Here is a 21,771-nt window from a genome sequence, read left to right as displayed (position 1 = left end):
TAAAAATATTTTCACACTTTTGTTATAAAATAATATTTTTGCTGCTGCAAAAAAAAAAAAGAAAAATTGAATAACTCCACTAAAACGTTCAGAACATTCAGTCAAAAGTGTTTCCACCCTACCCATGTAATAAGGTTATTATTTCTATAATTACGGTCAAAGTCGTCTGGATTTGATCAACTGATACTAAATTTTAAGCGCGAAATTGAAATTTTCAACTTACAAATTGAATTTCTTTTGGCATTAATTTTTCTAAAAAGAAATCGAGTTTAATTTGGAATCCATTTTGCATAAAAGGAAGTCATTTTTTTTAAATTTTCTTTTCAGGATTGTTCATCCATTTGCTACCATAGATGTGAGGAAAGAAATTTGTTTCTTTGGAAGTTGCATTAGTAGCCTATAGGTTTGTTTGTTTTGATTCATTAATTACCTTTTAGCTTTAAAATGAAATGACATGTTTCACTATCGGTATATGTTGAAAAATCGTTCTATGTTAAGCTTTAAAATTAAATGACATGTTGCATTATCAGTGTATGTTACGAAATCGATATAATGTAATCCTTTTCAGCTAGAATATACAATGAAACCTTGCTACAACTAGTGCTGTCTTAATGAATGGGTCCACCTGGGCACCTCGAGTAAGGGCCGCACAAAAATGAGATCTGGTTGAAATTTTTGAGAAAAAAGCAAGTAAACTTGCTTGGTAGGGCCTCAGGAAAATCAATTGGCCTTGGGAGAAGGGTGGGCCATGATCGTCAAACGGCCCTGGCTACAACGATACTCCATATAATGATAAATCCCTCTACATTGATATTTTTTCAAATCTTGTTTGGAATCACCTACAGTCTAATGTTAATGCTCTAGCCGCAGGTGGTACCGTATTTCCCTCTGTATAATTTGCGTATCATCTGTTAAAAATGTGGTTAAATATTGAAAAAATGAGGATTTAATTTCTTCGGACAATCTCCAGAAAATTATGTAATCGGCCACTAATAGCATAGCCAGTCAAGTTATAAAGCTTATTTTTCTGCAGCTGCTTTAGATCCCACCCAAGTAGAAAGACTTTTGATATCGCTGGTCAGCGGGCGAGACTATGTCAGGTTCAAGAATAAACAGGTCATTTGAAAGCAAAGTTCGAGCCTATTGGGAAAAGTTTTGAATGACTGAAGGAATTCATTCCTATGCAAAAGGAAAAGAAATTTACGCCAAGCTTTCTATGCTAAAGTATGCAAGTGGGTTAGCGATGCCTGGAAAGAGATGATTGTAAAAACTATATAAAGAATTCATTCGCAAAATGTGGACATAAAACTTTGGACCCCACAGTGATTCTGACTCTGAAACTGAAAATCTTCTTGATGACTCTGACTCTTTTGAATTAGATGACGAACTGTTGCGCTTATTTAATTCTGACTCAGATGAGTCTGGATTCGATTTTTTGATTGGACTAAATTTTGGTGATATTTTTGGTTAAACTGTAAATTTTGTTTTGTGTGTAAATAAGGCTATTGTTTTGTAAATAAATTTCATTAATTTGCGTACCAATGGATTGACTATTGAAACACAAGATAAATTTTTATTTATTTTATTTTTTTAAATCCTGCAGATAATACGTCGCTGCAGATTATACGTTGTTTTTTTCTTTCTTTCAATTTCACATATGAATTATATACTACCACGAATTATACACAGGAAAATACGATATTTAAGTTTTTCTGTATGGAATATCACCTGGCATTTTTATCTGCTAGAACACAATAATAGGATACCTGCAAAATTTTACGAAATAAAGGAAATGCGTTATTCACATTGCCCATGACTAGTGGGCTAACCTCCTCTCGATACAATAATATCTTTAAAAAAATAAACTCTATGTATCAGTATTTGTTGTGGGGATTTTGAAACTGCTATAATGATATTTTTTAATATTTCACTCGAAATATCCTTCAATAGGCCTATGTTTTAAACTCATCACATATTGCAGTTCTTCCAAGGGTACCTTAAGGTATGCTTACATGTGTGCTATGTGTTGTTCTTGGCTGGTTTGTTGAGATTTCCTTTCCTATTCATGTGTATGGCTGTCACCAAATATTTCATTGTGAGCCAAGCAACATACACTAGATGAACAATAAACTTGAGAGGCTCCACTGATGGATTCAAGGGAAGAGATTTCATTGGGTCTCTGTGATTTTGTATAGACAAGCCTGCAGTCAGAACTGGGCGGGGGGGGGGGGGGGGAGAGAAAATAATTAAAAAAAGACAGGAGTGAAATATAGCACACCAAATTTGCAAAGCAAATATTTGTATTTGTTACCACCTGATTATAGAAAGTGTTAATGAAGTTTTCTGTAAAACTTTTCTTTACAGGAGCACTACACACACACACATATGTAATTGAATTTTGTTTATCGAGAATTTTTTACTGCTAATAAATACTCATAAGCACATTTTTCTGTGATACTAACAATGCCAATTTAGAAAAGATGCCGACTTTAGCATGAACTTGATGGCATGTGATGATAATGTTGCTTCTCGATATAAAGATAATCTCTCTATACTGATACAAGTATTTATTTCTTGGTCCCCCAGAATATTGAGGTTTCACTGTAATATAATCAGTCTTGGTGACTTTTCCCTCTATGATATTTCAAGAGTATGATTCTGTAAGTAAGATGAATACCAGCTTGATGGTCTTCACTCATGCCAATTCAAAAATGATTGGAAATTGACTCATCTCTTGAGGTTGCTACACATGCAAAAGCTTGAAGAACATAAACTTGAAAAGCTCCCATCAGCACTACAGTGGTGGTAGCTGAAGTTGGTTTTCTTTAATTTCCAACTTTGAGGTGTGAATGCAAGCTTATATTCCCATTAAAAGTCTTGCCACGGAGAGCAACAGGACTACAACAATACAAATTTTCAACAATTACACTTCACTCACAATTTGAAATACGTATGGCTGCACTCAAACATCAGACATGAAACTGAATATGCACTCAGAAAATTTTTAACTGTTACCATCTCGATTAATTGTCATGAAAATGTTACGGAGTGAATAAACTGTTAGGTACTCACACTTCCAGTGCAACTCATTTGTAGTAAATAGCCCATGGCATAGACCGGAGTTGTGTCTAGTTTAAAAGAATGAAAGCTTGAAAAACATTCATGTTCAGTCTTATTATCATGCATTTAGCTTGTATGTTCAGTCTTTGTATAAGCATGTACAATTTTCCCTTTCGTCACTACACAATACAAGTATGCTTGTATAAGAATCGGTTCATATTTGGAATATGGTGGGTGATGATGTGCTCGCTTTAGCTACCTTTATTTTTTGGACTGGAAGAGTTCTCGGCAACGGGATAAGTCTAGTGGCAAAGTCCTGGCTACCTTTTTTCTTGTGCACAAAAGAAAAATGACAACAAAGTATATCAATACTAACTCTAAGCAGTGCTCACTGAAACATGGAGACTGATACAGGCACCCACTTGGTATATACTGTCACTTGCACAGCTGTACAAGCATGCGTAATCAAAATTCATACAATCTTCAACCTTCAAACTGCTTGTGCTTGCACAATCATAATGTTTATACAAAACTCTCATAGAGACGCTCAAGCATTATTGTACAAAAAAATCTTGCAGTTACATGTGTAGCCATATAGACTTCTCTAGACTGTCAAAGAAACATAAAAAATGTTTTCTACCAACACGAACCAAATTTTGTATCAAGTATCGCACATTGATTTGGTCTTGTCCAATATGATGAATATTTAATTTGTATTAAGTAAGTTCGTCTTAATGAGATTTGACACTGTATAAGTCTGTTATTTATAAATTATTGATTTTTTCAAAGAGATGAAAAATATTTATGACCTACATAAATATTATTTATCTATTGATCAATGAAATAATTGTGGATAGGGTTTTGATACTAAGTAAAAATTTTGCCAAGTTTTAAATTTTAAAAAAAATTTGTTTCTATGCAGCTAATTAACCAAAATGAGAAGATCAGCAAAAAAGACTCGATTCATCGTGCCTTTCGCGAGCAATGTAACATCTACAAAACCACCTACTGAAGATGTACATTTGTCTTCTATTGATAAAGAGACCTTTTTTCTCAAAAAGGTATGAAATTTTTATGAATGATTTATATCTTAATGTGATAAACATTCTTCTTCATTCTTCTCATTCCTTCATTAAGACATTCTTGAAGTTTCACAATTTTCTAATTGGTAGTTAAGGCTATAAACACAGAACATTTGTTTTATAGGAGCGGGACCATATAGATGATGATAGCCATACAAAACGCAGCCTGAATGATGTTCTAAAATTGCTGGGAAATGGTACAGGATGTCTATAATTAAATTGGGAAATGGTACAGGATGTCTATAATTAAATTTTGGAAGTTCTGGGCTGTCTAAAGCTTTAACAATCTAACAAGAAACTATGAAACTTTCAAAATGCTATACTGAAGGAATAGAAAAGAAATTGAAAGTGAGAAATCAGTTCTGACGTTCAATACTAGAGGGTGCTTTTTACCCAAATACAAATCATTATGCACTTGCAAATTTTATGGGAAAAAGGAAGCAATCTCTGCTCGAGCTTCAAGGCAAGTTATCTAAAAATTTCCAGCAGAGAACCATTTTTGCACTCATTTCTTCATTGAAGACAATTTGATGTTGTATTTACAAGAACTTATAAAGGATCTTACAGAATTCTTCTCATTCCTTCATTAAGACATTCTTGAAGTTTCACAATTTTCTAATTGGTAGTTAAGGCTATAAACACAGAACATTTTGTTTTATAGGAGCAGGACCATATAGATGATGATAGCCATACAAAACGTAGCCTGAATGATGTTCTAAAATTGCTGGGAAATGAGTCAGATGATGAAGAATTTTCTCAAGATTTGTGTGAAGGGAAGGAGAATCCAAAATCTACGAGTATTAATGTGATCACAAAGTCTGAAAGTTCTTCACTATCATGTACTCCCTCAGTGAGCTTCCAATCTGATTGTGACATGGTTAGGAAGGAGGAGTTTGATGAACTTGAGGAATTAAAAACTACTGAAGCAAACAAATCGCTTACATCTAGTGAAATCTGCAAAATGAATAACTGTGGAAAAGATGCTCAGCCACCCGAATATGCTTTGTATTTTAGTGTGATGTGGTGCAAGAGATCAGGTAAAAAAGTAAGTTTTTTTGTAGGTTTATGATTGCAGATATTCCAAATGAAAATGACTTAAAAATGAAATTAGTGGAGAAATTTTTCTTGAGTATTCAATTTATGATCTATGCATGGGTATTTAAAAAATTTTGTGATTTAATTTTTGGAAGTTATTCATGAACTATGTATTATGTAGGAAACAACTGTCGATCTAAAATATTCATTGATAATATTTTATCTTTCTTTCAGCACAAAAAGTGGGAAGGAGATGGTGAGTATAAGTTACCATTCACTTTTGCTAGAAGAAATTATAAACTCAGTATTTTTATATTCTAGATTTTAAGATATCATTCACAGAAACATAACCTGTAATGAATGTTCAAAATAACTTTTTTAGAATTTTTCATTATTGATTACAATTATGTGTGTGTGTGGAAGAGTAGGTAAACTTTTCTGACGATTACAATAACTGTTATCATAATCATTTGTTTTTTATGTAGATCTGATATAGCTCATTGTACATAAATATAAACCAGTATTAAAACCAATTATAGTTTCCCATAACTGATAATCCAGAAATGAGAGAAAAAAATAGTTGATGGATATTTGATATAGCCTTTGATATCAAGATTTAGCAGAGTTGATAATATTGATATCAATAAGTTCATATTATATATGTTTTGCAAGTACTAATCAATTATTTTATTGCATAAAATTCAAGAATTTCTGTTGAACATAAAAGTATTGCAATCACTTTTATGATTCATTTGATCTGGCAGGTGTTCTCACTGTGAAAAGTCGAACTGCTACTTTGAGAGATCTGGATGCAAAAGTGTGAGATACTTATTATTATTATTTTTTTTGCTCAGATTTAATCTTTTTACACCAGATTGATTTCTCAGGATCTCGTGCCACAGTACTATGTCAGTGTATCTGTAAGTGTTTTTCATTATACCATCATGTCTTGTATGAGTGCTTTTAGATTCTTATGGAATGATAAATAATTATCCATATACTTATAGATTCTTAAGAAAAACATAGGAATTTTTTTTATATTTTTAATTAAACATTAAACGTGATTTCACGTTTGATAAACTGATAACGTTAAACGTGAAAAGTTCAAAAGAAAAAAAAGATTTAGAATTTTGAGTAAAATTAAAGCTCTAGCATTATTTGATTTCATTTTAATAACAGAATATTTTGAATTGTTTAAAAGTTAAGTTCCTGTCGAGGTGATTTTTTGTATTGAAAAAATATGTAATTTTTGTCAAGATTTAGTTCACCTAATTTATAGTAATTATTTTTCAAATTTTTTAGTATTGCTAGAGGTACTGGATATAAAGTAAAAGAAGTTACGTCCCTAGAAGAAGGCAGTAAATTTTTCATTGGTGGAAAAGAATGCGAGGTGTGTTAAAATTCATTAGTATGCATGTTTTTTTATGTTAAAGATGAAAAACAATGTGAAAGATATAGACGTTGGTAATGGTTAAATCTTAAATTTGTCTTCCAAATTTACTATTCATATGTAGTGTTGCCTCTAAGCTGCTCTAATGCACTGTGAAAATGATTGCAGCATGCAAAATAATTATTTACACCATTGCTACAACAAAAAAAAAAAACTCTATACGGGTAGAAAATTTTTATTCTTAATGGGTCAAAGTGTAAGTTATTTTATTATGATTGTTTTACAGATTCAAGGAATAATATCAGACCAAGATTACTTAGATGGTAAATGTTTTCAAGGACCTGCTCCTGCTGTGGATTCGGAAGATAGCCCTTTATGTGAGTAATATTTAGGAATCTAATGTAAGTTTGGTGGGGTAAGAATTTAGGGGTCCATGCTTTCATTTTGTATAATGTCAGTATTGCTTAGTTGTCATGGTATAACATGAAAACATGAGTTATAAGACAACTTGGTTGTGCATTGCCTGTCTAATTCTTGTACTGGTAATGGGATCTATTTTCTACTTGGCTTAGATACATAGCTACATTCCTTACAACCTAACCTTTACTCTGAGTTTCATTTATGAATATTTTGGTGCTTTTTCACTATATAGGGAATTTACAAATTGTATTTACGTCCATTAGTATTTTGTGAATACTTTTTAAATTTTTTTCAGGTGAGTACTGTACCAATTTATTTATTTTTTCATTATTAGTCCTTGCTGTGAGTAAAAAATTCCAAAGTCCTCTGACCAATGCCATCAGTGAAAAATTCAACAAACATCAAATTTCAGCTGGAAGCAAGGTTCATGATCCACATGCTTTTTACCTTCCAAGACCTAGTCTGCAAAACTTGGTAACTTTGAATTTTACTGCTGTGAGATATTTCAAATTTTATGAAAAGTCGATCTATCCGAATTATAAATAAATGAAAGCAAGATATTTTTTTCACCCACAAACAAAAAGGTTGAACATACATTAAAAGAAAAATAAATTCTTTGAATCTTATTGAATGAAAGTGAACTCTGGAAAAACTTTCTTAACCTGTCAATTAATTTCTCTTTTTTTCCCTTTTTCAAAAATTTGAAGCTAATAAAATATATTTCCCTGATTAAAAATGTTTATGAATACATTGAAAATGAGTTTGCACATCATGTTCTTAACTGTGTTTTGAAATCATCAAATAAAGAAATTAAAATAATTGAAATAATTATTAATTAGTTTTCAAAAATTGAAATAATTACACTGAAAAATCGTTATGACGGCATGCCATCATAGCCAGGCGACTGGTTAAATAGAGGAGTCAGGAAACTATTATCATCATTATCATCCAGGACTTGATTAATCTTAGATTGAAGCTGTGGTGAGGAAAAATGAATAATACTTATAAACCATATAATACAAGTCTGTGAAAGTTGCATAAACATTTTCAAGATTCCTCTCAGATGCATTTTTTTCCCTTACAATTTGAGATTTTTAAAAAATGGTTAATGGGGAAAAGTGAATTGAGCTTGGTTTGATAAAAATTCTAAAAATGTAAAAAGTCAGATAACTTCTAAATAAATCTTTTGTTGATGTTTTTCACATACCGCCACGGTGAAATTCGAAATAAAAAGTTATTTGGGAAAAATTGTAGCTGTAATTTCAATACTAGGTTTAATTAATTTCCTCCAAACTGTTGATAGGCCAATTCAATAATGTTTTATATTAATTTCTCTGTTAATTATTTTGATGCAATATTTCTATAACATTTGAATAATTTTTCCAAATCAATATTTGATTTTTTTGTTATTGAAAACTATTGTGAATGAATGCAATGAAGGGAAAGGAAGAAATCAGCCTAATTCTTTGTTTGTAACACTATTTTGTAAAAGATCTTCACTCTTTGTTAGTATAAAATGATGGATATATATGTGTGTGTTACTGTCCATGTCCAAAGTTCTGTGGCATCTCTGTATGAAGTCTGAGCAGTGTACAAAGTAGTTGGCTACTTCACAGAGATGCTAGTCTTCAGACTTGGATCATAACATATACACTGCTGGCCACCGTAAATGCAACACCCTGAAGGAAGCATGCAAATAATATGAAATTTACAACATGCATTAGCGGAGGTGAGATATGCAAATGATTAGAATTTCAGCGCAGACGCACATCACGTGCGCCTGTGGCGCCACTTCAAAGCGCTATTTAAGGCTTGGAGATTTCAACGATTTCAAGTACGGCAATTGTGTTTTTCTTGTGGTTTTTTCAAAAAAACGATCAATTATGCCTCGTAGAAAACAGCGATCATCTTTTGATCAAGTATCCGAGTTCGACAGAGGAAGGATAGTGGCCTACCGAGATTGTGGATTATCTTTCAGGGAAATCGGTAGTCGTGTTGGACGAAACCAAACAACTGTGATGCGGATATGTGATCAATGGATGCAGGAGGATAGGACGGACCGACGTGTTCGATCGCATCCACCTCAGTGCACCACTTCACGTGATGACAGGCGTATTGTGCGTATGGCAGTGACGGATCGCTCAGCCACATCACGAACCATAGCACAGCACATTCAGTCTGTACCGCATCACCCAGTGTCTGCGCGTACCATTCGACGCCGTTTACAGCAGAGTGGTCTGTCCGCAAGATGTCCATTGCTTCGTCTACCCTTGACGCAGAACCACAGACGTCTCCGCCGTCAATGGTGCGATGAAAGAAGGATGTGGACGGCACAATGGAATGAAATTGTCTTTACTGACGAGTCACGCTTCTGTCTGCAACACCACGATGGTCGGATTCGAGTCCGGAGACACCGTGGAGAGAGGATGCTGAACAGCTGCGTTATGCACCGCCACACTGGTCCTGCACCGGGTATTATGGTATGGGGCAGTATTGGATATCACTCTCGCACTCTTCTAGTACGCATTGCCGGTACTTTAAAAAGCCAGCGCTACATCTCCGAAGTGTTGGAGCCAGTTGTCCTTCCTTACCTTCAGGACTTGCCCACAGCCATATTTCAACAGGATAATGCGCGACCACACGTGGCATGCATTGTCCAAAGGTTCTTCGTCAATCGCCAGATTGAATTGCTTCCCTGGCCAGCTCGCTCTCCAGATCTTTCACCGATAGAAAACATGTGGTCCATGGTTGCTCAACGATTGACCCAGATTACATCCCCAGCTGCCACACCAGATCAACTTTGGCAACGCGTGGAAGCTGCTTGGTCTGCTGTACCCCAAGAACACATCCAAAGTCTCTTTGAATCAATGCCGAGGCGTGTGGCAGCGGTGATCTCCAACAATGGCGGCTACTCTGGCTACTGATTTTGGCAGGAACCACACTTCACAGAAGTCTATAAATTTAATCATTTGATGCTTGGTCAACATGTTATCTACAAAATAAATATTGTTGCGATATCTCTTGTCTTTCTTGGTGTTGCAATTTGGGTGGCCAGCAGTGTATATATATGTAGTTAATAAATATATTTTATAATTTTAGACGTCAAGGCAACAAACATCAGTTGTTGAAGTGAAGGTTGATTCGCAGCTTTCAAAGCATTTGAGAGAGCATCAAAAACAGGGAGTAATCTTCATGTATGAGTGCATTATGGGATTCAGAAATTCTGATGGAAAAGGTGTAATACTTGGGTAAGCTTCAGTTTCATGTTTGATTATCATTGTGCTATTCTATGAACATATTAGGCTAGAGATTAATTAATTATTTTCAGATTATACAAGTAAAATGTATAAAAAAAATTAACCTTATGAGGTGGAGTATATACCTTCTTTCCCTTTTGGAATACACATATTGGATTATGCAAGCGTTGTGTCAGTCTTTTGATCGTAATTACTGAATATTCATCATTACTGAATGTACTTTTTCTTTTGAACAAATTTAAAACAATACTAATGTTGATTGTTATTGTCAACCCTTACAGTGGCAATCCTGAGATATCTCATCAAACTTGATTTGCTTTATTTCAGTCACCCCAAAATATCTAGGGTTCTTAACACATTTTTATTTCCAATAGGGCAATTATAATTTAGATCAGGAAAATTTTAAAAACCACTTAAAGAGTTAAAATTCATTAGTAGTTGATGCACAATCAGTAAGAATGAACCTAATTGTGCAAAATGTACCCAGTTTATCAAATGTTGGCTTTAAAATTAATTTGATGTTGAAAACATTGGAAAATTTATTAATATTAGTATAAGTTTTTCCTATTTCATATTTTAAATTATTTGGGTATCCTTTTAATTACTTTGTATTATCTGACTCACCCCCCTCCCCCCAATATGGGAACAAATTTTTGAACAAAAAGAAATTTGCTTGGACACAAGTATATACATGATGTACTTAAATTCACAGATAATTTTTTTTTCTCTCCATCGAATAAACTCTCTTATTTTTATCTGCAGGGATCAAATGGGATTGGGAAAGACCTTACAATGCATCACTCTGATATGGTGAGCATTTTTTGTTCAAGTTATAAAATTTCATTGCCACACATTTTATTTCATCTTATTTGCATGCTTATCACACTTTTTAATGATGAAAATTTTTCATCAGTGTTGGTACTTAACATTTTGTATTTTTGCATTAATTCATTTATTGATATGTGGTATTGATCAATCTCTATATTACTATACCATGAATTCAAGGACGTTATACAAGCAAGGCCCATATGCCGGCAGGCCAGTTTTGAAGAAAATTCTCATTATTACTCCAAGTAGTCTTGTAAAAGTAAGTTCATGATGAGGTGATGTATGATAGACAATATAGAAAAAATATTTTTCTATTGCTTAATTATGTCAATTTATAAAAAATCATGAAATTAAAAAAAATTAAATTTTTTTTTGATATTTAATTATACTTTGAGTAGTGCACATATACCTGTAATTGTCATTGATATAGCCTACTGTGTTTTTAATAAAATCAATCCTTCTTGAATAAAATAAGTTGTTCATGATATAGTAGTTGAATGATATATTTTGGAGTCTTCACATTGTTTTCTCATTTCATTGAACAGCTTTTTCTTTTTAAATCGTTTTATGAGGAATACTGATACTCACACAATATGATCCAGACTCTGCCACAAAGTCAGACAGATCTCACCAATAGGAGAAGTCCGGTGGTAGAGTTTTAGCATTTATGTAATGTTGTGATGTTCAGTATGATTGATGTGAATAACTTTTTAAGCTTAACATCAGGGTCTTACTGATTTCAAAATCTTCTTTAGGTTATTCAGGAAAGAAGGGGAGGGGTATGTTGTGAAAGAGCTTGAATAAAAATAAACTGTCATTTTTTCAATTCATTATGAACTGCATGCATGATGGTTTTGACATTATTGTAATTTAGAAATCCTTGCACAGTTCACAAATGCTGTAAGCTTCAAAGCTAATGCCATTAATTTTTTATGATAATGGAATTACAGTTGAAATGAAATTAAAAAAAAAATAATGAATGAAAACAACATTGCAAAGAGAATTATAACACATCTGAAATGGTAAGCACAAAGCAAGAAAAAACTTTATATTGAAATAGTTTAACACAATCATATAGATTGCATGTTCATTGAATTATATATACAGGGTGATTATAAAAGAACTATCCCGACATATGGGCCCCTAACTATCATACCATTCACAGAAACTGAATGAAATTTTGGCATAAGGTATTTTGATGTATGCGCTCAAGAATGATATGGAAAAAAACAGTGTCACTCTAACAGTTACGGTTACAGTGAGAAAATTTCGAAAATATCAAATGGCAACACCAAGTTTTTTGTATTGGAATGTGATCTCCATTGTGAAAAACCCTAAATAGCGTTCGAACGGCAACTGTAGCATGAAAATCACCGGCGGTAGATAGGCTAAAAGTGAGGACAACCGATAAGGACAGAGAAGCAGCATAAAATAAAGCATTTTATTGTGTTTCACAAATTTTCCACATGACCGTGTGGAGGACTAATCAGGCTGGGATCTCAGCCGAAGAAACGGTGTGACGAATGAAACAAACATTAATGCTCTGGTGCACGGCAAAGTCCTTTTTACTTTTTCCTTGCCTAGCTCCGGGGATTTTCGCGCTACAGGTGCCATTTCAACGCTATTTAGTGTTTTTCAGTATGGAGATCGCATTCCAATACAAAAAACTTGGTGTTGCCATTTGATATTTTCGAAATTTTCTCACTGCAACCGTAACTGTTAGAGTGACACTGTTGTTTTTCATATCATTCTTGAGCGCATACCTCAAAATACCTTATGCCAAAATTTTATTCAGTTTCTGTGAATGGTATGATAGTTAGGGGCCCATATGTCGGGATAGTTTTTTTAATAATCACCCCGTATATATAATTTATTTTCAATAGAGGTAGAAATCATACATTATTTAAACATGTAGTACAGACAGACTGTTTTCAACAAAATATGATTATTTAAGTTTTTTTTTTCACTTTAGAATTGGCAATATGAGTTTTATAAATGGCTTGGAAGAGATAGGATTGCTGTATTTGCAGTTGGTCAAGATAGGAAAGTTAAAGTATGTGAAAGAACAATTTCTTCATTGAAACATTATATTCAGTTTAAGAAAAATGAATGTGCACATTTTTTTTAAAATTTTGTATAAAAAAAATCTCCCATTTGAAAATTGCATGTTTGGAAAAAAAAACATTCATCTTTTATCGGAGAGCACCATTTAGATATAATTATGGTGCTTCATATATGTTCCATACATTTCTAATATTAGTTCCAAACTTTTGTGAAATTAACTTCTACAAAAAAATAGACTTTTTGTTACAGTAATTTTTAGTAAATTTGATTTTCCTCCCCAGTTTATTGTTAATCTGAGACTTTAGTTTTCATTAGAATGAAAGGAATGTTATTTGGCTTCTTAAAAATTAATGCAGTGACATTAAAATTGGGATATCAGTCCATGAATATTCAGAAAATATGGCTGCAAAGCAACTTGAATTGACAACTTGCCCATTCTGAATAAAATTTTTATTATTTTGAATACTTTACAGGACTTTGTGAATTCAAATTACAGTGTTCTGATTATATCATATGAGATGTATGTTCGAAGTGCAGAGGCATTGTCTTCCGTAAAATTTGACCTAGTTATCTGTGATGAAGGTCATCGATTAAAAAATCTCAACATCAAAACTTCTGGAGTATGTATAACTTTTTTTTTCACATTTAAATAAGATCAGTTTCTTAAAAATGTTAATTTAATGTAATGTAAATACATTCTTTTTTAGCATTTACTTAGTTCATTTGTTATCAAACATTTATATAACTTGAAAACTTATTTTTTTCACTGCTTTTCCCAATTTTTTTTTTATATTTTTGAAGGGAAAAAAATTCATTTTGTGAAGTAGATTTCTGCGTGTGTGTGTGAGTATTAATAACTTCTTAGTCAGGGATTAAAAAAAACTACTATTCTATTATTTGCCTGAAGCAGTGTTTCCCAAACTGGTCAATATCTTCTCAAAGAGAGCGCTAAAATGGACCAATGGAAGTGACTATAGGTATAATATAACAGCTTAACATAAGAAATAGGGCACTAAAAAGGTTTTTTTTTTTATGAAAGTGGTATCACAATAAATGTTGGGTAGTCTTCAGATGTGATCATAGTTTCCCAAACTTTTCGTTCCATTTCATTGCCCCCCCCCCCCATTTCAAGAGAGCCAACCCATAGGATCCTATACTAAACCCAAAGCTTCTGCTGCACCCCCTGGACTATTCCATCTCCACCAGCGGGCCATATTGCCCACTTTGGGAAACACTGGTCTAGACAGAAGAAGTCTTTTCTTTTTTTTTTAATCACAAAGAAAACTGGTCCATAATGGCTATATTTTTCAGTACTCCCAAGGCCTCAATGAGCAGTTGGTTTCAGGAGGGGGCTCTCATATGAAAATTGCATCTTTTTTTCTTTTTTGTCAGTGGCTTATTTACCAGGAATTACGGTACCAACACTTGTAGAATGCATTTATAGAATATTTGATGATTCTTTTTATTTTTCATTTTTAAGTTTAACCCTGTTAACTATTCTTAACTACTGCATGTTTCACTTTAATTTTCTTTTTTTTTAAATAAAAAAAACCAAACCTTAATCCATGCATTCTCTGTTAAAATTTTTTTTCCTAACTTATTCTTAGGTCATCAGTAATTTGCCAACAAAAAGACGAATTTTGTTAACTGGTACACCTATTCAAAATGACTTGGAAGAATTTTATGCAATAGTAGAATTCGTAAATCCTGGAATATTGGGTATGGTTGATGCTCAATATTTCTATATTTTCAAAAGTTTGTTATACTCCAAATTTTACGTAACAAACTAAATGTGATTGATGATATGTGTGTTATATAGAGTGTGTTTGAACACTAAATAGTAGAAATGCTGATTGCGAAATTTTAAATACCAGAGAGTTTCAACTCATTAACTAAATATTGTTTACTTAGTAAAACCTGGTTATGCCACAGATATCTGAAATCATGGTGTATCGCTTAGTTATGACTTCACTATTATCCAATCAGTTGATAAAATTGTCATAAATAACATTGGAATATTTTGTGATTTGGTGTGACTACATTTATATTCTTTGATTTTTTCTGTGATATGATTCATATTTTCTTATTAGATGGAATATAGCAAACCTCCAAAATGTTCAGTCTTTTGAAGTTAAAGTTGGGGTTTGGCTATAATCCAGCATAATAACATTCCAATGAATTTTTATCGTTTTTTCATTCATAAGTTTTTTTCCAGGTCCTATATCAGCATTTCGCAGGATTTATGCTGAGCCCATAAAGTTATCTCAAAATCCAGACTGTAATGAAGATGATAAAGACTTGGGCGATGCACGGGCTGTTCAACTTGCTGAACTTGTTAGCATGTTCTTTCTGAGACGAACTCAAGAAGTGATAAATAAGTATCTACCTCCTAAATGTAAGTGAAATTTGTTAATGCTGTTTAAGAAAGTAGTTGTTTTAGTTTTTTTTGAAGCATGATATGTTTGTGCTGTAATGATGTTGTGTATTGAAAAAATATCTTAAGTTTAGTTTTTATTATTCACAGTTTTAAAGTCTCTTAAATAATCTACCATTCTGGCTGAGTGGTCATTATGCTAGTCTTTCATTATGTAGGTCTGGTATCAAATCCTACTTTGAGTATGGATGTGTTTGCAATTAACTCACACAATTTCCCTGGATAGATAATGTGGAACTCTTGGGAAAACCTTTAAGAAAAGGGGAAAAAAAAATTAAAGAAGGAAGTAGTTGAAGGAGAGCATGATTTATCAACAGGGGAAAATACTACTTAATGTTACTGACACTTTTAGCAATGGTCAACAGGGGAAAACACTGTATATTATTATACAGTAACCCCTCATTTTATCTTGTGTGTCAAAATAGAAAAGAAAACTTGGATATAACTGATGACTTGAGTTTCTAAATGCTACTTACACTTTTAGCAATGGTTCCAATAAAAGACACAAAATATCTGAATGCATTTAATGTGTTTCATAACAGGAAGGGAGGCTTTTGTATTATACTTTCAATATATTTATATTCACATATCCCAGTCAGAAGTATGATTCAAACAAAAAAAGAAATATAAATAGGTAGAATTATAGCTTCATCTTCACCTAATACTTTGCTGACCTTTTTTTCCTAAATATAATATAATATAATGTCATCCTCACGTATTCCCAAGGGATCAGCATGATCCGTCCAGGGAATTTGTTAGCGTTTGTTGAAATTCACTGGACTTTTTCATCGTATCAATTTTTTTAAATCCAAACTTAATGATCTTCATAGTTGCAAATAATTAAGTTGTAGGAAATATATAAAGTTAGTTAGTTGCTAATGAAATATATTTAATATTTTTACTGGAGTCGATTTTAGACATAGCTTTCTTGTTATCAATTTGTGTGTAAAATAATAATGTACCTGTTTTCATGGATCCTTCAAGGCTTTCCTTTTAAGGCTGAAAATTTTGAAAGGCATGAAATAAACTTTGCTTATTTTTTTACTTATTAACTTTTAAATTCTTTATAGAATTTCCCACATCTATGTTTTTTAATTGTGCATTTATTTTATTTCTCTGTAGATGAATTTGTGGTATTCTGTCGTCCAACAGAACTGCAGTGTAGTCTGTATGACCATTTGATGCAGTCAAGAGCTGTGTATTCTGTCCTCAATTCGTATGGTATAAGTGGTGATGTGTCACCATTGCAATGCATAAACATACTACGTAAAATCTGTAATCATCCTTCTCTTTTGTATGATCCTCCACAAAATTGTGATGAAGATCAAGAAATGGGCGATGTGAGTGTGAAAAAAAATGTAGCAATATTTCAATTAAATGCTTTACATTTTAATGTTTAATTCTGATATTCATACTTGTATATGGATCAAATTTGAAGAAAAAATAGCTGGAAATTAAAAATTTCATCTGTGATATTTCATGCCATTTTAAATTCTAATAACAAAGAGAATAATTCATAGTTCTCTCTAGAACAAACCTCTTCAAGAAATGTATTAAGGTTTTACCATGGCAAGAATATAGGGGTGGGGGAATTGTTCCAAGCTAGCATTTCTCAACCTTTCGGAGCCTAAAGATATTTGAGAGTAGATACTATTTTATCACACACCAACTCCAGTCATATATATTTCCATACAGCAATTTCCAACCAGTGGAGTAAGGTGGGAAATGAAGGCTTCATCCATTAGTGGTCACCCCAGGCCTGGTAGGTAAAGAACTTGCTTCTGATGTTCTATGCCCGTATTCGAACCCATGGACCTTGATGGTAACCTTCATAGTGGAAGATGAGCATTTTACCACTGTGCCACTCAGGCACCATGTAAAAGCCTAAAGACAGGAAAATGCTTGAAAAAAATTTGATGAACCACTAACTTACCATATGTATTCTTTTATTTGGAACTGTGAATATTCTGTAGCATACAATTTTTGAAACTTTTCTTAATTAAAATTAAACTTCCAAGTCTGCTTGTGTGTGTGGACCATCTATTCCATCTTCACAGACCACCTCTGGTCTGCTGACCATAGGTTGAGAAACACTGCTGCAGGCAGCAAATTTTAGGGGAAGCAAAATCATTGTTATAAAATTATCAACTTTTACACTAAATGGGGATGACGAAACTGCATTTGCCTTAAAACCTATGCCAAAATATCTTAGCAATGACCTCAGATTTTACAATGACATATATATTTTCATTAATTTATTCTTTGAAGAAATAGAAATCCTTTCCACGATTGTGTGATAGTGTTTATCTCTTCATTAAACTTCTTTCAGGATTCTCTGTTAGAATATATGCAGAATGATTTTCCAAAAGACTATGCACACCACTCTTGTTATTCTGGCAAACTGAAAGTTTTGTCCATGATGCTACATGTTATGTTTGATTCCAATAAAAACGAGAAAATTGTTATTGTCTCCAATTTCACGCAAGTAGGTTTTATTTTATCTTATAAACACAGTTTTAAATTAATTATTTTATCTTATAAACACAGTTTTAAATTAATTATTTTATCTTATAAACACAGTTTTAAATTAATTATTTTATCTTATAAACACAGTTTTAAATTAATTATTTTATCTTATAAACACAGTTTTAAATTAATTATTTTATCTTATAATCACAGTTTTAAATTAATTATTTTAAGCTAAAAGTTGTATTAAAAAACTTCCAATAACTTAAATTATCAACTTTTGATCAACTTTATCAACAAATTGATCACTTGAAAAGAAAAAAAACATGATCTTGTGAGAATTTCAAGTAGTACCACTTGATATATGTATTGTATTTTAGGCCAATTTGAATTTATATACATTTTGTAATGTGAAACCTTTCAAGAGAAAATTTCATGATTTGAATTAAAGAAAACTCTCTTGGTTAAAATATTTTCCTGCTGTCTTGCTTATTCAAGTGTTCCAGAGCAATATTTTTCTTCATTGCTCTGTAGTAAATATTTTTATTGCTTTTCAAATTTTTTAAAAAACAAGTGTGTCAAAGCGCTTTTGATAAGGTGGTAAAAATTAATCATCATTAATTATTAAAAGCACTTTTTATTCTGTTCAATACATTTTTTATTTTCATCATGATTCTTTGTTTACATGAGCATGATTATAGTATGTGTGTTATAATTTTTAGACATTGAATATTTTGGAAGAACTGTGCCGAAATTCCAACTACAGTTTCCTCAGACTTGATGGGTCTACAAATTCTTCCTTACGTCAGAAAATAGTTGATCAATTTAATTCACCTTTTTCGAGTGAATGTATGTACTTTCCAATATTATGAGAACTTACTATTACATAGTTAAGTATTTCTTTATTAAGTATTATTAAGTTAAATATTAAATTTATTAAGTATATTTTTACGTGTTTAAGTAACATTTTTACTATAGATATTATGAAAAAAACGTTGAATCTCCATCCCTTTAAAAAATGTGATCATAGTATGTGAACCTATGGAGGTTTTTAACATTTCTCAAGTTTTATTCGTAAAAATTTCGTGCCATCAACAAGTTTTTTTTTGCTTTCAATGCTATTTATTCATAGTAGAAAAATATTTCTCATCTAAATCTTTCATCAGTCCATACAAAAACAAACAATCAATCAGATTTTGACTTATATAATCAAAGGAAAATGGTCTAAACCAAATTAAAATCAATACAATAAATAATCTGTTAGAAGAAATTGGAATAATTTCAGCTAGCTAAAACCAATCAAGTGTATTAGAATTTTCTATCAAGTGTTTGATAAATTACACATCTAGGTATATATATATCAATTATAATCTAGGTATAAGTAATGAAAAAAAGAGATAAGATTGTATATTATTATATATTTTTTTAATAGTAAGGCAATTTTTTTTAATACAAATAGTAAATCCTTCAGAACACCAAGTCAGAATCTTTTTTGATTTTGAAGTAATATCCATGTTTGAGAAGATTGACAGAATTACTTGTTATTGTACTCATTGCTATTTCTTTTGGATCTCCATTCAGAAAGCACTGATCTATGCTATCCATAACTTTTGGTTATAAATATAAATTTATTTTCATTTCTTGATCCAATCAAGTCCCAGATTATATCTGTAAAATTTCATCATATGAAATAGTCAACATGCTTTTGATTCATAAATGAATAAGTAAAGATACATGATTGTTCAAAATTAAGTGAATTCATGTGATTGAAATTTTGTTTCTCTATCCCTCTATGCTTAATGTTCAAGAATATTTTTTCGATACCTCACAGCAAGGTATGCTGATTTAATCAGCTTGATTTAAATCACTTTATTTAAAAAAATCATTTATTTAAATTACAAAATTTAAATTTCATTTTTCATTTATTTAACTTATATTGCAATAAAAGTAACCTTGTGTGGTATGCATTTTATTGAAATGTGGTAAAGTTGTTGATTAAAAGAAATATTGAAGATCTGATAAATATAGACTTGAACCTAATACCTAGATGCAGTGCAGAAAGATAGCTATTCTATTTCTAGTTTTTATGCATGGAAAAAATTGCAAAGAAATCTTTCTCTGCAAGAAAAATGTGAATCCATGAAGTTAATTTGGACTCAATAACTTTTCATGTTATATAAACAGAGATTTTTGGTGTTCATATTTATTGCTTATTAGTTTGTTTATTCATTTGTTAATTTATTCATTTAATGCTGAAACTTGGGAGATTAGGTGAAAAAATATGCATTCTTAATTATTAGTGAGATTCATTTTAATTAATAAGCAGTCAGTTAATTTAAATCACAAAAATCTATTTAAGTAAAAAAATCAATTTTTTTAATTAAAAAAAATATAATTTTTTCATACCCTGCCTCTTAGTGTAAATATTGATTTTCACTTTTCAGTTATATTTCTGCTGAGCTGTAAGGCTGGAGGTGTTGGACTCAATCTGATTGGTGCTTCGCGCATAGTCCTATATGACATAGACTGGAATCCTGCCAATGATCTTCAAGCCATGTCTCGCATCTGGAGAGATGGCCAAAAAAAACAAGTCTACATTTATAGGCTCATTACAACTGTGAGTTTTAGTTTCCAAAATTATACACTAAATGCTCAATAACATTCAGTTCAGGATTCATACAGTTGAATAATTAATGCAATTATAGGTAAATTATAGTTATATTTTAAACTCACAAATGTGAAGTATTATTGCCACACCATCAGCAGGTGATTCCACTCAGAATTACGCAATCAATTTACATACCATATTCCCCCACATCAGTTAGCATGCCACTACTACTAAACCATGCACCTCGTCCTTACTCTCCTCTGCGGAACTTCTACTGAATCAGTAGATGTTGGAATGTATGTGTTGTGAACCTATGTGAAATTTATTTCTGCATAATGCTTTTTATTTGTAGTGCTGTCATCAATTTTTCTAACTATGAGCGAAGTGTAATGATTGAATAATTGTATTGTTGTAGGCCTGTTGCTCTCTATGGTGAGACTTTTTAACATGGAGATTGGTTCACATTCGCGCCTCAAAGTTGGGAACCGCAGAAAACCAACTTCAGCTGACCACAAGCTGTGAAACTCAAGGAAATCAGATTTTTTAATGTTCAGGCTTTGTCGGGAAAAGCAAGGTTTAATAAAGATCACAATATACAGCCAATTAATGGATTTTTAAGATAAAGATGGTTAAGAATTTTCTAGAATCTGTGATTCAAATCTCCTGGCCATACTGGTCTTCCTCGATATTTTCCAGCATGGCAGCTGATGCAGGGAATACACTATTTATGAGACTGGTTGTAAAGTTGTCATGTAATTGCTACCTAAAAAGAAGACTGCTTTAGATAGAGTACGTCTCACAATTTATTCACTTGGAACTCAAAATGTGCGGTGATCACTTTTTTATAGTTAATAAAACATTAATATGCTGCTTTAACAAGAAATGTCTTGTTTAATTTATATAAATGGCAGAAAATTAAACCAGGAGTGTCACACCAAAGCAGAATATATCAAAAACTGTGACAAATCACTGAGCAATTGGTGAATTGGTGTCACTGCAAAACTATCTAAGGAAGAATTTTAGAAAAAGGAAAAATAATTCTTTTCTGCGTTTTGTGGACTGATATGGAAATTGTAAAGGCTATGAAGAAGATATAAAAATAATGCAGGAAATATATATGAACAATA

General features: G+C 32.0%; 1 protein-coding gene across 2 annotated transcripts in view; it reads left to right on the top strand.

The window, feature by feature from the left end:
- Window positions 1–158: 158 nt before the first annotated feature.
- The window catches only part of LOC149078799 (DNA repair and recombination protein RAD54B-like), a 28,842-nt gene continuing 7,229 nt past the window's right edge, over window positions 159–21,771 (top strand). The window contains exons 1-19 of one of the 2 annotated variants that reach the window (XM_089240919.1): window positions 159–403; window positions 3,983–4,121; window positions 4,804–5,187; window positions 5,412–5,433; window positions 5,942–5,996; window positions 6,480–6,567; window positions 6,854–6,944; window positions 7,322–7,461; window positions 10,087–10,235; window positions 11,007–11,054; window positions 11,250–11,331; window positions 13,045–13,125; window positions 13,610–13,756; window positions 14,744–14,855; window positions 15,352–15,531; window positions 16,693–16,910; window positions 17,900–18,055; window positions 18,759–18,885; window positions 20,481–20,653. In XM_089240919.1, the coding sequence (XP_089097045.1) occupies window positions 3,996–4,121; window positions 4,804–5,187; window positions 5,412–5,433; window positions 5,942–5,996; window positions 6,480–6,567; window positions 6,854–6,944; window positions 7,322–7,461; window positions 10,087–10,235; window positions 11,007–11,054; window positions 11,250–11,331; window positions 13,045–13,125; window positions 13,610–13,756; window positions 14,744–14,855; window positions 15,352–15,531; window positions 16,693–16,910; window positions 17,900–18,055; window positions 18,759–18,885; window positions 20,481–20,653 (2,379 nt within the window). In that variant the 5' untranslated portion in view covers window positions 159–403; window positions 3,983–3,995. The remainder of the gene's footprint in view (window positions 404–3,982; window positions 4,122–4,803; window positions 5,188–5,411; window positions 5,434–5,941; window positions 5,997–6,479; window positions 6,568–6,853; window positions 6,945–7,321; window positions 7,462–10,086; window positions 10,236–11,006; window positions 11,055–11,249; window positions 11,332–13,044; window positions 13,126–13,609; window positions 13,757–14,743; window positions 14,856–15,351; window positions 15,532–16,692; window positions 16,911–17,899; window positions 18,056–18,758; window positions 18,886–20,480; window positions 20,654–21,771) is intronic. The other variant, XM_089240918.1, reaches the window with a different exon arrangement.

The sequence above is a fragment of the Pholcus phalangioides genome, unplaced genomic scaffold (genome assembly GCF_987345545.1).
Source record: "Pholcus phalangioides strain wild (caught in Gottingen) unplaced genomic scaffold, Ppha-v1.0 ptg000013l_1, whole genome shotgun sequence".
NCBI classification, from domain to species: domain Eukaryota; kingdom Metazoa; phylum Arthropoda; class Arachnida; order Araneae; family Pholcidae; genus Pholcus; species Pholcus phalangioides.
The sequence above is the reverse complement of the archived record's forward strand: the minus strand, read 5'-3'. Positions and strand labels throughout refer to the sequence as shown.